General features: G+C 41.2%; 1 protein-coding gene across 2 annotated transcripts in view; it reads left to right on the top strand.

Moving 5' to 3' along the window:
* The first annotated feature begins 18,973 nt into the window (after window positions 1-18,973).
* Window positions 18,974-20,603, top strand: part of REC114 (REC114 meiotic recombination protein) — a 107,524-nt gene continuing 105,894 nt past the window's right edge. Inside the window, exon 1 of one of the 2 annotated variants that reach the window (XM_032176159.2) lies at window positions 18,974-19,154. In XM_032176159.2, coding sequence (XP_032032050.1) covers window positions 18,996-19,154 — 159 coding nt within the window. In that variant the 5' untranslated portion in view covers window positions 18,974-18,995. The remainder of the gene's footprint in view (window positions 19,155-20,603) is intronic. The other variant, XM_058427182.1, reaches the window with a different exon arrangement.

Here is a 20,603-nt window from a genome sequence, read left to right as displayed (position 1 = left end):
TTAGAACCAGGAGCTTGGGGGAGAGAGATAAAGAGAAGTTGTATAATAGTTGCAGAGTTTCCGTTCTGCAAGATGCAAAAGTTCTGGAGATCTGTTCCACAGGAATGTGAATATACTTAACACTACTGAAGTGGACACTTAATAATGGCTAAGATGGTGAATTTAATGTTATGTGTTTTTATTTTACCGCACAGGAAAAAAGAGAAACAAAGAATTCTTAATGGTGAGGAGAAATGCTTATGGTAGAATGCTAGAGAGAAGGGGGACACAAAATTGTATAGACCATCTTATCCATCTTATCTCATCTGTGAACAATTACATATATATATGTATATATCTACAGTGGAGGGAAAAGGTTTAAGAAAATATTTTAAAATACTAATAAAACTGCCTGGCAGAATTATGGGTGATTAATTTCATTTTCTCTTCCTTTCTAAAAAAAATCTATTTCAGTAATGTATCACTTGGGATGCTTTCAGTTGCAAGAAATGGAAAATCCAATTTGAAATGACTTAAAAAATGAAGGGGATTTATTGGCTTATGTAACTGAAAAGGCCAGAGGTGGGATGAACTTCAGGGCTGATTTGGTTCAGAGGTTCTAGTGATGTCATCAGCAACCCATTTCCTTCCCTCTTTCTGCCCTGCCATCTCTGGCTCCAGCTTTACCCCAAGGCTGACTCCCTTCATGGTACCAGAATAGCTGTAGCTGTCACAGGCTGTGCACCCACACACCATGCTGTCCCAGGGAAAGGACCCCTCTCCTGGAGGCTTTCAAAAGAAGAGGAAATTTCTTTCTCATAAGCCACAGATAACTGATGCTTAAGTCTCTTTGGCCATATTGCATCACATTTCCAACTCCGATCATATTATCCTGATTGATCTTAGCTTAAGCAGATAGGCTACAAGGTGGAGAATATACCTGAAAAAATGTCTGGGCATTGTTAGGAAGGGAAGAGAAGAGAATGAATGCTGGCTGGACAGCTAACAAATACATGTATTTAAGCCTATTCCAAAATTTTAGAATAAATTTGTATTCCTCTGGGAAGTTCGAAAACCACAAGTGTAAAAATGCTCTTTTATAGAATATTATATATAGTATACTATAGTATGTATTACATAAGTTTATATAATATAAACATATATAAGTAAGTTATAAGTTTGTATTAAATATATATTTATTATAAAATATGATATATATTGTATTTTGTACATATGTATCATGTAAGTTTCTATAATACATACTATAGTATACTATACATAATATATTTATATATATACTATAATAGACTATTATATTACAAATATAATATAAATACCATAATAATAATGTTCTTTATGCAGAAAAAGTAACAAACCACCTTTACTGGCCTTTTATATAGACTCTATAGAACAAGGCCAGCATTCTGAAATCAGCTTTAACCTGACATTACAATTAAGGGTGATATTAAAAATATTTAATGAGCAGTATGGCACAGTTATCTATCAATCTGAGTGGGCACCCAAACAATGGGGGAGAGGGTGTCACTGGCCATTCCTCTGCGTTAGTGACCTCAGCCACAATCACAGTCATTATTACTTAGCAGTCACCATCAGCTCAGAGTGTGACATAAAACTGCCCAGTTTACCTTCAGCCACCAGTGCTGGACACCCACTAGCCAAGGGATTCTCACTCACACCCAGTCCAACACTGTGCCAGGACAGAGGGATCCCCATCACCAGACACACAGTTTCAAGGGAGATTAGGATTATCATTGTCAAAGACCAACGGAAGCATCGGCTAAAGACAACAAAAATAAAATCCAGCAAAAGCCTCCCTAGTCTTCTGTTGCATTTAATGAAGAGATACGGCATTGAAGTCAAGACAAACCAATGTCAAAATGAGCTCGATCATTTATAGCTGTGTCTACTCCACCTGGCCAAGCTTCAATGTTCACATCTACAAAAATGAGTAATACAAGAATTACCTCCAAAATTGGTTATGAACACGTAGAGGTAGTGTAAATAAAGTCATTAATGCAGGGCGTGGCACATAGTAGGGAGTTAATCAATGATACCATCTCAAGAGGCTGGTTGAAAAACCTCAGACAACTGAGTGGCTTACAAATGCCGTTGTAGGGATATTAGCTCTCTGATTTCTGAAGTAAGGAAACAGCCACTGGCCTCCCCATAATTTCACCCTCATTTTGGGCTTGAACCATCCATTCATCCACACTGCCCCTGTCTCTATAAACATAATGGGCTGACAGCCTCTAGTGCTGGAAACAGCTCTTCCTGAGCTGGGATTTCTGACAGCTCAACTTCCACAAGCTGTTCATGAGTTATTTCAAGGGACATTTTACTGTCAATCATTTAGCCCTGAAGTGGACTGCACAGTCCTGCCATGTGACCAGGATTCTGAAAGGGGTGAGAACAACATTTGCTTCCTGGAAATCAGCATACTGGTTCACGACCCATAAAAGGAAGCTGAGAAAAGGAATGTGATGCTAAACAAGGAAAGGAAGCTATTCTTACCAAGACCTCCATATATGTCAGCCACTGTGCTATCTTGCTGAATCCCCACAAGAACCCCAGGAGGCAGGTGTTAGATGCCCACCTTACAGGTGAACAAACTAAGGCTTAAAGATGCCAACTAACTTGCCCAGGCTGGTATGGGGAGGAGCTGAGTTTCACATCTAGGGCTCTTTGACCGCAAATTTCTTTCAGAATTTCTCAGAGGTGACGCTGTTGACATTTTGGGCAGAGCAGTTTTTTTTTATTATATGATGTTTAGCAACTCTGGTTCGTGAGCATTAAAGGTCAACAGCATGCCCAGGTCATTGTAACAGCTAAACTGCCTCCACACAGTTTCAAACCTTCTATATCTATAATAAATAGATCTTTTAGATCTATAATAAATCTATTTGTAATAGATAGATAGAAAAACATCTTATTTCAGAACAGGATTCTGGCACAGAGTAAGAAGAGAAAAGGAGGCTGGGCATGGTGGCTCATGCTTGTAGTCCCAGCACTTTGGGAGGCCGAGGTGGGTGGATCCCTTGAGCCCAGGAGTTTGAGACCAGCCTGGGCAACGTGACAAAACCCTGTCTCTACAAAAATACAAAAATTAGCCAGCCATAGTGGCACACACCTGTGGTCCCAGCTACTCAGGAGGCTGAGGTGGGAGGATTGCTTGAGCTGGGAGGGTTGAGCTGCAGTGAGCTGCGATTGCACTACTGCACTTCAGCCTGGGCGACAGAGTGAGACCATGTCTCAGAAAAATAAAAATAATTTAAAAATAAAAATAAATAAAAATAAAAAAATTTAAAAATAAATAAAAAAGAAGAGAAAAGGAGCTTTACAGATGTGGCCATGGGTGATATTGGAAATGCATTTGTGAATCCGAGTATGTGTATTCCTGTCTAGAGTTAATAATGCATCTCTGTGCATAGAATGTGTATGCCACACTATGACTGCACACGTGTATGAGATGTGTTCTTGTGTATGCACAGGCATGCAAGGCCCTAAGTCATCTGGGACCCTTTCTTCTCAATCAGCTCCCACATTCAATCAGTCTCTTCAGTCCTGTTGATTCCCCCTCCTAGATATATCTCACACCCATTTCTGCTCTCCATCACTGCTACATTGGTCTATATCAAACTTCTTCATCTCTCGTCTGGACCACTGCACTGACCCTATATCTGATCACAGGTACTACCAATTCATTCTCCACACCACTGACCACCAGCATGATCTGTCTATAAGGCAAATCAGACCACATCTCCCTCTAGCTCAAAATTCCTCAGTCATTGTCATTGCCTATAGCAATTTTAGAAGCAGAACCTTGTATCTAAATGAAGTCTTCAAACACAAGTGCAATATGTAAAGCAGATAAATGTAGAACTGCTCTTTTGGATTATGTAGACTCCTTAGCAAGGCATACAAGGTCTTTTATGGTCTGTCCTCCAGCCAACTACTACAGCAACATCTCTGGCTTGGTGGTCATGTTTGAGGGCTCTAGAATTGCCTACCTGCATTCAAATTCTTTGCCACTTACTAACTGTGCAACTTGGGCACATTGCTTTACTTCTCTGTGCCTGGGTTTCTTGTAGATAAAGTGGGACTAACTGCACTTAATGGAGTTCTTTTGAAGATTAGATTCATTCATATTTGTGAATCACTTGGAACAGTTCCTGTGGTTCCCAAAGGAATCTGTGGCGGGATTGACCCCCACTAGAGTTGCCTACAATGTGACCAGCTAAATACACATCCTTGGATTAGCTTTCCTCTTTCTCTCTTTCATTTATTTTTTTATTATTATTTTTTTTTTCAGATCGACTCTGGCTCTGTCGCCCAGGCTGGAAGCAGTGGTGTGATCTCAGCTCACTGCAATCCCTGCCTCCCGGGTTCAAGCAATTCTCCTGCCTCAGCCTCCCAAGTAGCTGGGACTCCAGGCGTAGGCCACAATACCCAGTTTTGTATATTTAGTAGAGACAGGGTTTCACTATGTTGACCAGGCTGGTCTCGAACTCTTGACCTCAAGTAATCCACCCACCTCAGCCTCCCAAATTTCAGGGATTACAGGCATGAGCCACCGTGCCAGGCCCTCTCTTTCACTCTTTAGTCCCCCCACCTCTATTTCCTCAGGCCACTTCCCCAAATAAACTATTTGCACACAAGATCCTGTCTTGACCTCTGCTTTTGTAGGGAATCTAAGCTAAGACAAAAAAGGTTCCCAAATTTTTCACTATTACAAAAAAATCCTGCTTTATGTTTTTATGTTTCCTTGTGACCATGTGTGAGTTATTCTCTAAGGTGTAAATCTAAAAGTAGAACTGCTGAGTTACATGATGTGTGCATTTTCAATTTTATTAGAAATTGCCAAGTTACTTTCCCATATGGTGGAACTAATTTACATTGTTGTCCACACTGTTGAAAATTCCCATTTTCCCACATTCTCTTCAATATTAATGTTGTCTGGTTTTAATTTTTGCCAGTAACATAGAGCCTCATTATTGTTTTTAATATGTTTCTCCTTGACCACTAACGAAGTTGAGCATCTCTTCATAAGTTCATTGCTCGTTTTGTTTTCCTTTTATGTATTTTGCTAATTCACATCTTTTGCCCATTTTCTATTGGGTTTCTTTGTCTTTTTGTTATTGACTTACAGAACTTCTTCATATATTCTAGATGCAAATCCTTTATCTGTTTACTAGGTTGTGAATATTTTCTCTGAATGTTTTACTTGTCTTCAAATTTTGCCTATGATACTTAGTTTTTACTTTTAACGTAATCAAATATATTTTGCCCTTTATTGTTTGTAATTTTTTGTGCCTTATTTTAAAAAATCTTCTTTCTATGTTACTTTATGATAATATTTACTTCTTTCATAATTTTACATTTTGGTTTATGTTTAGGGCTTTAATACATCTGGAATTTATTTTTATACATGGTATAAAGAATAACTCTTTTTGAGCTAACAGGCATTGAGAAGTTTTACTTTGCATTAAAAAATGTTTCTTGCAGAGACATCTTGGCATTTTGCATAATGTATATCTGACAGGCCTAGAAATGGCAGAAAGGTAGAAAAGGAGGGGAAAGCACTGAGAAACTAGGGATGGTAAAGAAATTTCAATTTCACATTTTATCCAAGGTGAGTACTGTGACCTTGTTTGGGCAAAGCAACCACATAAAAACCACTTTGAAAAGGTTTACATTGGTTCTTAATTATCTACAGGTGTCACATTAGTGAACATTTTTTGATTCCCTCACTTCCATTAGTCAGCTGGAATATGCTCAGAGAAATTGCAAAAGCTATGAAGTGGGAAAATAAGTAGCTTCAGTCTGAACCAAACACAACGAGAAAAGGAGGTCTGCAGGAAGAAAATTACAGTTCAAAGCCTAAGCTAAAAAGTTTGGGGATTTTCTGCTATTTTGGAATAGTTACTTACTTTATATTCATTCATTCGGCAAGCATGTATTAAGCATCTACTCCACTCCAAGGACTATCCTGCGTGTAGGGAGCTATAGAGACAAATAAGTCCCTCCCCTTGCTCTCAACAATTTCTCTTTTGGGCAAAAAGACAATTATGTAAGAAAATAAATTTTCATTATGTATGACAAACATATGAAATGGCTACCATACACCATTTAAACATAACACCGAGCAGGAGGAATTAGTTATCTGGATTGAGGAGGAGGAGGTGGTCAAGGAGATGTTCCTGGAGCTAACATGTGAGGAACTATTCAGGGGTGAACAATGGTTGACCAGGTAGACAAGGAGGTAGGTATGAGATGGCTTCAAAGGACATTCCAATCAGAGGGAGTAGAGAAAGCAGACATGTGAGAGGCAGTTGTGCCTGTAGGTGGTGGGAAGGGTCTAAAAATGTCACACAAACAGGATCTATTTTCCCAATTTTCTATTTCTCCTTTTCAGTTTGAGCTTGTCTTAGTTCTGAAGAAAAGCCCCATTTCATCAAAGTAAACAAATACAGGCTGAAATTCTTTTGCATATATACCTAGATTTATTTATCTAATAATTTTTGTCCAGCACCTACTACAGGTGCTAGCAATACTTAAGGAATTATTGTGAAAAGACACACAGAAATACAGACATTAATAAGACAGATCTGCTAATGGAAGGTTGTACCCAGGTCCTGGATATGAAAACAGGGCACCTAATTCTGCCTGGGAGAGTCAGGGAAGAGAGACAGAGGAAGCGGTCCTTGAGTTGAAATCTGACGGTAAATAAAGTTTGCCAGGCAGAGAAGTAGGAAGGAGACAATTCTAGGTGGAGGCTGCAGGATGTTATGGTACCAGCGTGGTCACCACACCCCTTTCAGCTGCAACTGTTTCGCCCACAATGCCCTGCTCAAGGAAGAGAAGCAAAGCCATCCTTTGAAGGATGGTGGCTGCTGATTGGACCTCCTCACAGGCAGACAGTGTCCTATGAAGTATCGAGATGCAAGGGCTTTACCCAATTAGGAGGCATTGGTAACTGGTCAATCAGGCTGCATCCCCTAAGAATTTAGAGAATACAAATTGGACTGTCTGGTGACAGCAGAAGGATGATGAAGCCAGCTCTCAGAGAAAAGAAGAAACCTGGCTAGAGCACCAATTGTCTGTGATTATTTCCCCCAAGGACAGAAGATTAATTCATTTATCCATAGGCTCCCAGCTTCCAGTCATCAAAGATTGCCCCATGGGATGTTAACTCCCTCACGTTTCCAGGTTGCCTGTAGGTCAGAATGGCTGAGTAGGACCCTACTGGAGTTCCCAGATTGTTATGTTTTCTTTCATGGGCTCTGTCTCTTTGGCCTTTTGTTCCCCTTCCTCCCTCCCTACCTCCCTCCCTCCCTCCTTTCCTCCCTCCCTCCTTTCCTCCTTTCCTCCTTCCTTCCTTCCTTCCTTTTCTTTCTCTTTCTTTCTCTCTCTCTGTCTCTCTCTCTCTCTCTTTCTTTTTTAGACGGAGTTTTGCTCTCGTCACCCAGTCTGGAGTGCAATGGCGCAATCTCGGCTCACTGCAACCTCTGCCTCCCAGGTTCACAAGCGATTCTCCTGCCTCAGCCTCCCGAGTAGCTGGGATTACAGGTGCCCACTACCATGCCCAGCCAATTTTCGTATTTTTAGTAGAGACAGGGTTTCGCCATGTTAGCCAGGCTGGTCTCGAACTCCTGACCTCAGGTGATCGGCCTGCCTTGGCCTGCCAAGGTGCTGGGATTACAGGCGTTAACCACTGCACCTGGCCGACCTTGTGTTCTACTTTCTAGGAGAGCTCCTCAACTTTATTTTTCAACTCCTGTGCTTTCTTTTGTATTTGTCCAGCATATTTTAAAATTTTTAGCGCACTTTTTTCTCCAATTATTTGTCTTTTGTGTAGCAACCTGTTCTTATTTTATAGATATAATAGCTTCTCAAGTCTCTCTGGGGATTTTAATTATCTTCTTCTTCTCTCTATGTCATCTCTGTTCTCTCTGGTTATTTATCCTTTCTTCTACTCTCTTTTATATGTTGGAGATTTTTCTCAGAAGTCTGGTAATTGCTGGTTTTTATTTAAGAGTGAGGTAACTAAAAAGCTGATTGGAACTATAATATTCTGATTGGGCTTTAGAATTGGGGAAATTTGCTTTAGGTAAGTTAGGAAATAAGAAATTTCCTTCTATTCTGAGTGGCCCCCAAATGCCAGATAAATGGAAGTTACTCCATTTCTCTATGGAAGAACCCTCTGCCTGGGGGGAGATGTCCTGTGGGTAGGTGTTTTACACTCAAGTTTTGAGAGTGTGTTCCACTAATAGACTTTCTTTCTTTCTTTTTTTTTTTTTTGAGACAGAGTCTTGCTCTGTCGCCCATGCTGGAGTGCAGTGGCGCGATCTCGGCTCACTGCAGCCTCGGCCTCCTGGGTTCAGGCGATTCTCCTGCCTCAGCCTCCTGAGTAGCTAGGATTATAGGTGCCTGCCGCCACACCCAGCTAATTTTTGTATTTTTAGTAGAGACAGGATTTTACCATGTTGGCCAGGCTGGTCTTGAAATCCTGATCTAGTGATCTGCCCGCCTTGGCCTCCCAAAGTGATGGGATTACAGGTGTGAGCCACTGCACCTGGCTGTGCAGACTTTCAATTAGTCCATCTATTTGCAGCCTCACGTCTCAGTCACGTGTACCCTCTGGGGACACATGCCATCACTGCCAGACATGATGGCTTTCTTCTATTTTACATCCTCCTAGCATGCTCCAGGCTGCAACTTCCCCTGCCCTACTAACAGTTACCCTTCCTTCCGCAGTTTTTTCCTCCTTAGAAACTTGTTGAAATCTCTCCTTCACCTTGCTTTTTGATCATAGTCTTTTTTTCTAGTCATCTACATTTATTAATATGACAGTACATTTGGTCTTCTTAGTTATTCCTTGGTTTTTAATACTTTTTTGATGTTCTGTTATATTAATGTTTCACTTTATAATCTGTGATTACTTTTCTGGGATGTGCACGCTGTTTTTGTCTGATAATAAGGATTTTTTTTATAGTCTGATATTTTTCTAGTTGATCACTTTTTAGCTATTATTTTGAATAACATAATTGATTCTAGCATACAGCTAGATTTAAAAGTCCAATCTGATAATTTATCTTTTTAATTTGTGAGTACAGTTTATTTACATTTTTGTAAGTATATATATATTTGAAGTTTTAGGACCACCTTATGCATGATTTCTGCTCATTATTCTTTCTTTATTCCTTCTCTTTGTTGATGGACTTTTCTTTATCCCAACACTCTTTTTTAGTGTACTCATTTGGAAGCTATAGATTGTTCTATATTTTTAGTGGTTTCTTTCATTTTTTGACATATGCACACTTAACTCCTCATTTTCTAACAAAACTACTGTTATTAAATATTTCAATCCTAACTTTGGACATTGTCACAATTTAACTACTTGTTGAATACCTCTCTCCCTCCATCTTTTTACTCTTTAGAGTTTTAAAAATAGTCAATAGTTTTTTTGATAGTCAATAATTAAGTTTCTCTACATTTAAAACCAATTTCTGTGCTATCATTAAATACATCCTCTAATAGTTATTTTAGTGAGTGTCTAGAAGTATCAATTCTCAGTTATTACACTGAAAATTCATTGTTTAAATTTTTAAATGGGCAACTTTTTAATTGAAGTGTAATATACATAAAGAAACCTACAAAAATTATATATAATTGATTCTCATTATTTGTGAAAATTATCTTCCATAAAATCACCATGAACACTGAATTAATGAATACTGAACCATTGCTCCCAGGGGAAATACAGAGTTAGGCTCCCATGAGCCTCTGGTCACAACATTTTCGTCAGCCGATCAATGTATAATCTTGTTTTATGTGTGTTTCTATTGAAAGACACCTTATTTAATATGTATGGTTGATTCATTAACATTGAACTTAACTGCCAACAGCACTGCAACTCATACCTGAATGAAGCTTACTAACACATGTATTTTCTCTATAAGGCATACCACAGGCTTATGATAACACTAGGTAACACTTCAGCTGTATGCTTCCAGGCCATTTTAAACAGCAAAATCACCATCAGAAAGCACGAAAATGCAGAAAAATGTGCACTAAGTAGCCTGTGAAAAGGACACTTGAGGCCAGGCGCAGTGGCTCACGCCTGTAATCCCAGCACTTTGGGAGGCCGAGGCGGGAGGATCACAACGTCAGGAGATCGAGATCATCCTGGCTAACACGGTGAAACCCCGTCTCTACTAAAAATGCAAAAAAAAAAAAAAAAAAAAAAAAAAAAAAAGCCCGGGCGTGGTGGCGGGCGCCTGTAGTCCCAGCTACTCAGGAGGCTGAGGTAGGAGAACGGCGTGAACCTGGGAGGCGGAGCTTGCAGTGAGCCGAGATCGCGCCACTGCACTCCAGCCTGGGTGACAGAGGGAGACTCCGTCTGAAAAAAAAAGAAAAGAAAAGAAAAGAAAAGAACAGAAGAGGACACTTGCTTCTAACATGAGAGCTGAAACAAGTAAGCAGAGAGTTGCTTTGTCCGACTTCAGCTTGGAACATGTGCATCCAGTGACTCAAATTTTTCCCCTCAATGCGTATATCTGCAAAAGACCACAAAGCTCAGCAAGTATTGATTTTGGGGTTGCAAATAAATTTGAGTCAGTGGGTAAATTAACAAATACAGAATCAGTGAATAAATGAGGATGGATTGTATGGACACACAATGACTTTTCATAAAGTGAAAGCACCCGTGTAACAAGCATCTGAGTCAAGAAATAAAACATTTCCAGCATCCTCTTTGGCCTTTTTCCAAGGGTAACCATTTTTCTGGCTTCTGACACCATAGATTGGTTTGCCTGCTTTTTCACATTCCATCATGTAAGCACGTGTTATGTACTTTTTTGTGTCTAGCTTCTTTTGTTCAATATTATGTTATTCATCCATGTCACAGGTTGTAATAAATAGTATTGATTATTCTAAAGCATTTTTATCAGTCTATTCTATACAATTAGTTTTGTCAGAAGTGAGTTTGTATCCCTAGTGTTGATTTTGTTGATCGTCTTTCCTAGAATTGTATTCCCTGATGTGTTTTAGACTTTTGATTTTCAGGGTCATTTTAAGCAAGAAGCTTCTTGCTTTTCTTCATGCTTCTCTTGCTTTCTAGTAATTGAGTGGTGTGCTACTGCCTTCCCTTGGTCCCCCAGGCTCCAGTCCAAAACTAAGTCTTACAGTGATGTTGATGTGCTGCAACATTGGAGATATCCATTTCCAGAGTGTGCACGAGCCTTGGCTCAGGTCTTGCTCATGAGGCTGTGTCTGCCCACCTGCCTTCTTTGGGCCCCATGTTGCTGGAAACAGTTACACCGGGCAGCAGAATGGCAGTCTTTTTGAGCCCCTTTCAAAGGAGTAGCATCCCACTCCAGATCCTGGCTTCATGCAGGGAGCCTGACTCTATTCTGTGCCTTGTGTGGAGGTGTTTGGTCCTGATTCCCTGTACCACTGTCTGGGGCCAGACCTGGAGCCCAGCATGCCCTGGCTTTATCCTTGCTCACTGCTGGAGATTTATGGTCCCAGAGATGCTTGTCTTCTCATTGATCCCAGCTATCCATTTTCAGTCATCTCTCCTTATATTTGACCTGTCATTACTGTGTCTGGAGATGGGTGAAGTTGTCGAGGAGTGAATTTAACTGTACTATGCTGCCTGGGAGTCTGTATTGTTTGTTTTATCAGAGAATTAACAAGCCATTTTTATCTTGAAATACATAAAGTATTCAAGAGTTTCTTCTCAGGTGGAAACAACTCAAATATCTGTCAACTGATGAGTGGATAAACAACATAGGTATATCTATACAATGGAATATTAGTCATCCATTAAAAAGAATGAAGTATTCATACATGCTATAACATGGATGAATCTTGAAAACATTATGCCAAGTAAAAGAAGCCAAAATAAAAGGCCATATATTGTATAATTTCATTTATATCAAATATAAAGAATAGACAAATTCATAGAGACAAAGAGTGGATTGGTGCTTTCCAGCAGCTCGGGGGAGGGGAGCGTGGAGATAACTAATGAGTATGGGGTTTCCTTTTGGGGTGATGAGAATGTTCTGGAACTAAAGAGTGGTGATGGTTGCACAACACATGCCTTCTAACTGCTCTCATTTGAAGGTATCACTCCTTTGCACCAACACAAGGCCAGGTCCTGTCTTTATTGAACATCTTTCAGAATATATTGTGAATTACTTGTCTTTGGGTCTGTCCCTCTACCAGACTATAAACATTTTCAAGAGAAGCGTTTTTTCCTATTCAGATTTTTACCTCTGTTACTTTGCTTAGTGCCTGGCACAGAGTAAATCCAAGAAACACTGCTGAATAAATGAATGAACAAATTAGTTGAACTGACATGACCACTTCAAAAAAAGTCATTCTTTTTCTGGGTCCCTCAATTTATTGTTAGAATCATCTCCCAGGGAAAGATTTTCATTCAGAGATACTGTGATACCCTCAGAGTTAAAGCGTTTGATGTGAGGAAGCAGTGCAAGCAGCCCTTACCATTCCCAGGGTCCCCCTAAAACTTTGACCTCCCAGCCTCATCCAGTCCTAACCTAACATCTGCTGGAGGTGCAGTTGCAATGGCTGAATTATTCAAAATATTCCCAACAACTAAGCACAAAAATGCTGTTGCTGAGTCACTCCCAGCACAAAGCATTTTCTTTATGATGTCTGCCCTCTGAGGTGTGAATTGCAAGTCTCACAGCCTCACTCTATAGAGGTGAGCTAAATGACTTCTCCAAGGTCAGAACAAATGATGGAATAAGTGATGCATCAAATTGGAAGAGATTTCTAGGGATCTATGTTTCTGTATTTGAGTATGTATATGTAGGTGTCAGGGTTAGAAAGTCCCCAAATACATCACCTATTAGATTAAGATCTTGAGATACAAAAATTTATTCTTTAATGTTAGCGCCAATTCTTCATGATGTGGTTGAAGGTGATTTCTTCTTGTTCCAACAGTGTGGAGGTAAGGAAGGGAAAGGGTTATTAACCATTTCCCCCCATGTTAACCCTTTATACACTCAAAGTGATTTTTAAATTGTCCCTTTCTTCCATATTAAAATTTGCAGTCCATTCATTAAAAAAAATTAAGAACCTACTATGTGCCAGCAATTCTGGATTCCAACATAAATTATAGTCCCTCTCTTTAAGGTCTGAGTTCATAGTCTTCCTTTAGGGTTTGCTTTAAATTCTTATTTCTGACGCTAATCCAGCTTTGTAAAATACGCTCCCAAATCTACCACCTGGCAAACATTTTGTAGTAATTTATTATTCTCTGTGCTTTTAACACATGGGAAAATCAGTGTTAATCTCTCTCCATGTTATGCCAATGACCAGCAGCCTGTAGACAAGTTGGGATTGTCCGCGCCTGGTCACATAGAAATACTTTCAATTACCTGCAATGGAGGAGTTGATTTTTGCTTGTGAAAGATACAGAGTAGCAACTTGAAAATAATTGCTTTTTAGCAGTGAGGGTAAAGTACCATGGGAACATCCCCTTCTTACACAGTATACACAGATCTGTCATAATGTAGACAGTTCATCTGGCTTGACTGATTCAGATAGGGCTTTTCTAGGAAACCCCACAGCCATCAACATTATTCTGCAGTTCTCAATCACTTTGTGTGGTCCCCAGAGCTGTTGCTGAGGGACACAGCAGGCAGAGTAGAGGTGCAGCTTTTCCTGTCATCTTGTCATCTAGGGGACCCAAGGAGACTGAAGCCATCATTTCCTTTGCTGACTCAATATCCTGGGCAAAAGGGATGTATGGGGTCCCTGGTCTGCTCTGAAAGAGACATGCTAGGGTTCCAAAACCAGTCCTTCAGCCTGCCTCCAACAATGATGCTGACTTACTCACACAGCACCTCCCTGTGCTATTTATGCCACCTGCAAAATAGAGTTACACAGTAAAATAATTTGGAATGAAAACACTGTTCAGTGAAATAAATGACTTTTTCTCTTTTTTTTTTAAACTTCAGGGGCTAGGTTTTTCTGACTGGTAATAGTCTTCTAAGAGGGGGATGTAGGGATCCAGTGGCTCATGCGTGTATCCCCAGAGGCTGAGACAGAAGAATTGCTTGAAGCCAGGAGTTTGAGACCAGCTTGGGCAACAAAGCGGGACCCCATCTCTACAGAAAAAAAAAAGAAGGGGATGTTTTAACTCATAGTAACCTGTCATTTATTAGTTCTGCCTTCAAATGCTGTCATTCTGCTGCTTCTAGTCAGCGAGACATTGGAGGGTCTACTTTGCATCTGAGAATGACTTCTCCCTCCTCTGAATGCCGGTTGTACCATCTTCCTGTATGCAACTATATTAAAGCTAAATACATGAGGGTAGGGATCGTCTATCTTGTTTGTTACTGTCTTGGTTTGAGTTTCCACAGAAGCAGACCCTGGGATAAGCAGACCCTCAAGTGCAAGCAATTAATTTGAGAGGCGATCCCAGGAAACACTGATAGCGGAGGGAGACAGGGTAGGGAAGTTAGCCCAAAATGAATCATTGCTAAACAAGTTAGCATCATGGGTAAGTGGAACTTAATTCCACTGGAAAACTTAGGGAACAGGGTATTACACACATCTCAGAGCTGTCCCAACTGAGGAGTAAGGGAACTTGGGTATTTATATGACAGTTTCCATTAGTCATTGGTTTAGGGCTGCCCCCATTTAACATAATGGTACATCCACACGGAAGAGAATGATCCTTAATCCCTACTTCGCTTCACACAAACAATATAATGCAAGAAGGATCATATACCTAGTTGTAGAAGTTAGAACCATAAAGTTTCTGGAAGAAAACGTGGGAGGATATGTGTGCAACCTTAGGATGAGCAAAGTTTTCTTAGGCAGGACATAGAAAACACTATTAAAAACACCTGAAAAATTAATTAAAACGTACTTAATCAAAATTAAATACATCTGCTCTTTACAAAAACATTGGTAAGAAAATGAAAAGGCAAGTAATGGAATGGGAAAATATTTTCATTACGTATATCTGACAAAGGACTGGTGCCCAGAATATATAAAGAACTCCTACGAATCAACAACGTTCAATGATTTGAACAGACACTTCACACATAATGTATACAAATGGCCAATAAGCCAATATCATTCATCATCAGGGAAATGCAAATTAAAATCCCAATGAGAAACCACTAGACATCCACCAGAATGGCTCAAACTAAACACTTGGTAAGGTGAATGTCAGCAAGGATGTGGTCGTGTCAGCAACTGGAACTCTTATATTTTGCTGATGGGAGTGCAAAGTGGCACAATCACTACGGATAACTCTTTGGCAGTTTTTTACAAAGTTAAACATACATCTCTCTAAGACCCAGAAATTATATTTCTAGGTATTTATTTATTTATTACTATTTTTTGAGATGGAGTCTCGCTCTGTCACCCAGGCTGGAGTGCAGTGGTGTGATCTTGGCTCACTGCAACCTCCGCCTCCCAGTTTCAAGTGATTCTCCTGCCTCAGCCTCCCGAGTAACTGGGATTACAGGTGCCCACCACCACGCCCAGCTAATTTTTGTATTTTTAGTAGAGAGAGGGTTTCACTATGTTGGCCAGGCTGGTCTCGAACTCCTGACCTCAGGTGATCCACACGCCTCGGCCTTCCAAAGCACTGGGATTACAGATGTGAGCTACTGCGCCTGGCCCTCTGGGTATTTATTATTGAAGATAAATGGCAACGCACATCTACAAAAAAAAAAAAAGCTTGTACAAAAATGTTCATAACAGCAAAAACAAACAAAAAACTAGAAAGTATCCCAAATGTCCACCAACAGGTGAAAAAAAGCAAGCTGTGAAGTAGTCATATAATAGAATGCTATTAGCACTAAAAAGGAATGAATTATTGGTACGTGCAACAACATGGATGGAGCTAAAAAAACAAAATTACACTGAATGAAATAAGCATATATAAAAGAATATATTCTGTGTGATTTCATGTATATAAAGTCCGGGAACAGGAGAGCGAAGGTGATAAATCGACCAGTGGTTGCCCTTGCAGGGTGGTCTGATTTGAGTAATGGAAAGGAGGCACTCACAAGGGAACCTGGTGGTTTTGAAAGTGTTCTATATTTTGTTTTGGATGGTGGTTACATGAGTGTATATAGGTGTCAAAACTCACCTAATTGGATATGTGAGATCTGTGCTTTTTATTATCTAAAATTATACCTTAATAAAGATTACAGCCTTATCTTTTAAAAAGAAAACACATTAGCCATTAACAATAGTGGGTGATTTGCTCAGTGTTCTGCCCTCTACTAGATTGTGAGCTTCAAGAGAGCAGAAGCCCCATTTGTTTTGCTGTCTACTATATGCTCAGCACCTAGCATAACACCTGGGACCACTTGAGTGCTCAAGTCATATTTGTTAATATTATAAGTTTGTAAGAGCCTCTGTGCATTGAGCTGTGGCTTTAGCATATCTCCCTTTGCAGACATGATCTGTTCTTGGCAGACGCTGGTGGCCCCAGAAGCTCGAGCACAGGTGCATTGTCTAGGAAGGGAGCTTGCAGGTGGGAACCCAGCAGGGCCCTGGGTGTCCTTGGGCACTGACAGGGTCCCAACTGTGAGCACCATCTGCTCCTGTGAAGGGTGTCTGACGGTAATAGCCGCAGCCCTGGACCTGGAAGGTGAGTACCTCTGAGACCCAAAGTCAGGCTCCCATTCCCATCCTCCCTGCCTGTAGGGAGTCCACGGAAAGTCACTTTAACCCTGGAAATAGAAAGCACCAACATATGTACCACTTTGTAATTTACCAAGTGTTTTCCCACATATGTTCTTATTTTATCTTCTCGATGACCCTGTAAAGTAGTTGTCTAATAACCTCATTTTACAGAGAGGTTAACTGACTTCAACAAGCTCACGCAGCTGGCAACTGACAAACCTGGGATTCAAACCAAGTTTTTAACCATTTATTGCTGTATTAAATGCAGTACTGCTGTGTCATTTATGGACCTTCAGAAGCAATTTCTGAAACCTGACCCCTTCAGTAAGCTTTACCAGACTGCTGGAAAGATAAGTAGCAGGCCCCTCTTGCCTTTTATCCAATTTATCCCATGTGCTTCCGAGATATTAACCTGCCTGGACGTCTACTACGATAGTGTCATTCTCCTATGCAAATTTTTCATATTCCTCATCACCTACCAAGTAAAATTCACATTCCTTAGCTGCTGTTCAATGCTCTTTTGCCCCAACTCACCTCTGTAGCCTCATTTTCCTTAAAAAAACAACTTTGCATTCTAGCTGGTCATGTCATTGTCCTCATTTCCACAACTTTACTCCTCAACTTCTCCTTCATATGGAACAACAGTTCCTTCCATCTTCCCTTGGGAAATTTTTCTCACCCTTCAAGTCCTCACTCGAATACCACTGCCACTCCCTATTGAGAAGATTTTTACTTCATTTGAACCCTGAGAGCACATGGTTTGTACCTCTCCTGTGGCATTAACTGTCAGGTGTCATGGGTATATTTGCACCTTGCTTGTCTTCCTTATTAGATCCTGTGATCCCAGAAGGTTAGATACAGGCCTTATCCGTTTCTGTAGCCCCTATAGGGACTAGCATAGCTGTTTGCACACTGTAGATATTTAAATGATACTTTGTAGAGTGAATACATTACCACCTCTCCAACCATTGTCTATGAATTGAATATCCTTTGGTATGCATAGCTTTAAACATTGTTTGCGTTTTAATTCTATTTTATGTATTTGGTTAGCATAGTCTCTACCCTCTGTATACTTTGCTTCTAACTTGACATAGATTGTGTGAATATCTAAATTCTTTGCAAATGAGGTGGACACGTGGAGATTGTGGAGTCCACAGCTCTACTCTGGCTCTGCCGTTCACTGCCTGTGTAACCTTGGACAAACCACATCTACTCTCTGGATTATTTTTATTTATTTTATTTTATTTTATGAGACGGAGTCTTACTCTGTAGCCGCAGCTGGAGTGCAGTGCGACAGTCTCGGCTCACTGCAACCTCCGCCTCCGGGGCTCAAGCAATTCTTGTGCCTCAGCCTCCCGAGTAGCTGGGGTTACAGGCGCCTGCCACCATGCCTGGCTAATTTTTTGTATTTTAGTAGAGATGGGGTTCACCATGTTGCCCACGGTGGTCTTGAACTCCTGAGCTCAGGCGACCAACCCACATAGGCGTCCCAAAGTGCTGGAATTACAGGCATGAGACACTGCGCCCAGTCACTGGACCTTATTTTGCCTCCGTCTATTAGATGGGGGTAATAATCCCTGCTTTGCTTCTTTAATTCACTACAAGGTTGTTGGGAGGACAAAGGAAATAACAGATGTGTAAGTGCTTTGCCGACTGTAAATCACCCAGAAATGTCGTTTCACTGCATCTGCTTTTGAATGCAGGCACATCTTTTGCTGCTGGCAGCCCCCACCCATCTGCTCCTCTTTCGGTGAAAAATTGACTGTCGGGTGGCAGGGAACGTCGAGAGGGCCGCAGGATGGATGATGAGGAAGTAACCATGTCTCCTGAATGGCGTGTGGCACTCGGGCTTTGTTGTGGTGGGTGTTAGGTGAAGCGGGGACACTGTCTTCTGAAAGGCCGCTATGAGGAAGGGAAACGCCTGTGTCCAGGCAGCCTCGACTACCAGCCTAGTCCCAGGGTGTAGGTTACAGGCAGTCAGGCAGTTTGGGAAACTTCTCAGACTCAGAGCTGCAGAAGTTGACATGGGCTGCCTGAGGGAAGGAAGGTGTGGGCCCGAATGCTGTGCAAGCGCGACATCAACTTCCACTAATAAGGGTCACAACCGCCCTTCAATGTCGAAGCGACCATCTCAGCGGCCCCAGGTCAAGAGAGACCCCGAAGCCCGGAAATGCCCTAGGCAGGAATCTTCAGAGCCTGCCCATTGGCTTCCGCTGAACAGGAGGTGGGCCCTGCAGCGCTCCGCTTACTGATTGGTTCGATGCCGGATTGGCAGGTCCCCGCCCGCAGTGCGTGTGGTGAGGCAGGACATGGCGGAGGCAGGAAAAGTGCCCTTGAGCCTCGGGCTTACCGGTGGAGAAGCGACAGAGTGGCCTCTGCAGCGGTACGCCCGCTGCATACCCTCAAACACCAGAGACCCACCTGGGCCGTGCCTGGAAGCTGGGACAGCCCCCTGCCCGACATGGAAGGTGAGGCCCGAAGGCAGAAATATCCCTGAGGTGCCCACAGCCCTCAGGAGGGGAGGCTCCGCATATACACGGGGCCAGTGCCCCGAAGGCGATGCCAAGGGGACACCGAGTGACGACTGCCAGGCATGTTGGGGAATGGACAGGCCGACAACTAAGATAGGAAATACATACATAGCAGTAGGAGACATGGTTGGAACCCTTTACGGTCTCAAAATAATTATGCGGGGGAGTAGTAAACATTCATATATTCAATGTGTATTTATTGAGCGTCAAGTATGTGCTAGACTCTATTCAGGGTGCTAGGGATGGAGCAGTGAGCAAGATATAAACTCTCCCCACCCTTATTGATGTTTTTAGTGGAGGATACACTATTTAACCAAATAACTAATTACAGAAGGGACAACTGAGTCATCCCATAACCAAGCATTCACACAGGACTAAATTTGAATCCTCGTGTTGCCAGTGAATTTCTGTGACCTTGCTTCAGTTTCTTAACCTCTCTGTACCTTATTTACTTTGTCTTAAAATAGAGATAATAATATAATGGTACAGGCCCTCAGAAATATTGGGATTCGGTTCCAGACCATCACAATAAAGCAAGTTACGAACTTTTTGGCTTCTCAGTGCATATAAAACCTATGTTTGCACTATATTGTAGTCTATTAACTTGTCTAAAAGAATTATGTCTAAAAGAACAATATACACACCTTGATTCGAGGATACTTTATTGCTAAAAAATGCCAACACTCACCTGAGCCTTCAGCAGGTCAGTCTTTTTGCTGCTGGAGGGTCTTGCTTCATGCTGGTGGCTGCTGTCTGATCAGAGTGGTGGTTTCCCAAGGTTGGGATTGCTGTGGCAATTTCTTAAAATAAGACAACAATGCAGTTTGTCACATGGATTGCCTCTAACTTTCAGGAAAGATTGCTCTGTAGCATGCAATGCTGTTTAATGGCATTTTTACCCACAGTAGAACTTCTTTCAAAATTGAAGTTAATCCTCTCAAATTTTGCTGCTGCTTTATCAACTAAGTTTATGTGATATTCTAAATACTTTGCTGTCGTTTCAGCAATGTTCACAGCATCTTCACCAGGAGTAGATGCCATCTTAGGAAACCACTTTCTTTGCTCGTCCATAAAAAGCAACTCCTCATCTCTTCAAGTTTTATCGTAAGATTTTAGCAATTCAGTCCCATCTTCAGGCTTCACTTCCAATTCTAGTTCTCTTGCCCTTTCTACACATCTGCAGTTCCGTCCTCCATTGAAATCTTGAACACCTCAAAAGTCATCCGTGAGGGTTGGAATCAACTTCTTCCAAATTCCTGTTAATGTTGATATGTTGACCTCCTCCCATGAATCACAAATGTTCTTAATGGTATCTAGAATGGTGAATCCTTTTCAGATGTTTTTAATTAACTGCCCAGCTCCGTCAGAGGAATCACTATCTACAGA

This window comes from Hylobates moloch, unplaced genomic scaffold (assembly GCF_009828535.3).
Source record: "Hylobates moloch isolate HMO894 unplaced genomic scaffold, HMol_V3 SCAFFOLD_14, whole genome shotgun sequence".
Classification (NCBI taxonomy): Eukaryota; Metazoa; Chordata; class Mammalia; order Primates; family Hylobatidae; genus Hylobates; species Hylobates moloch.
Note: the sequence above shows the minus strand (reverse complement) of the source record. Positions and strands in the feature narration are given on the sequence as shown.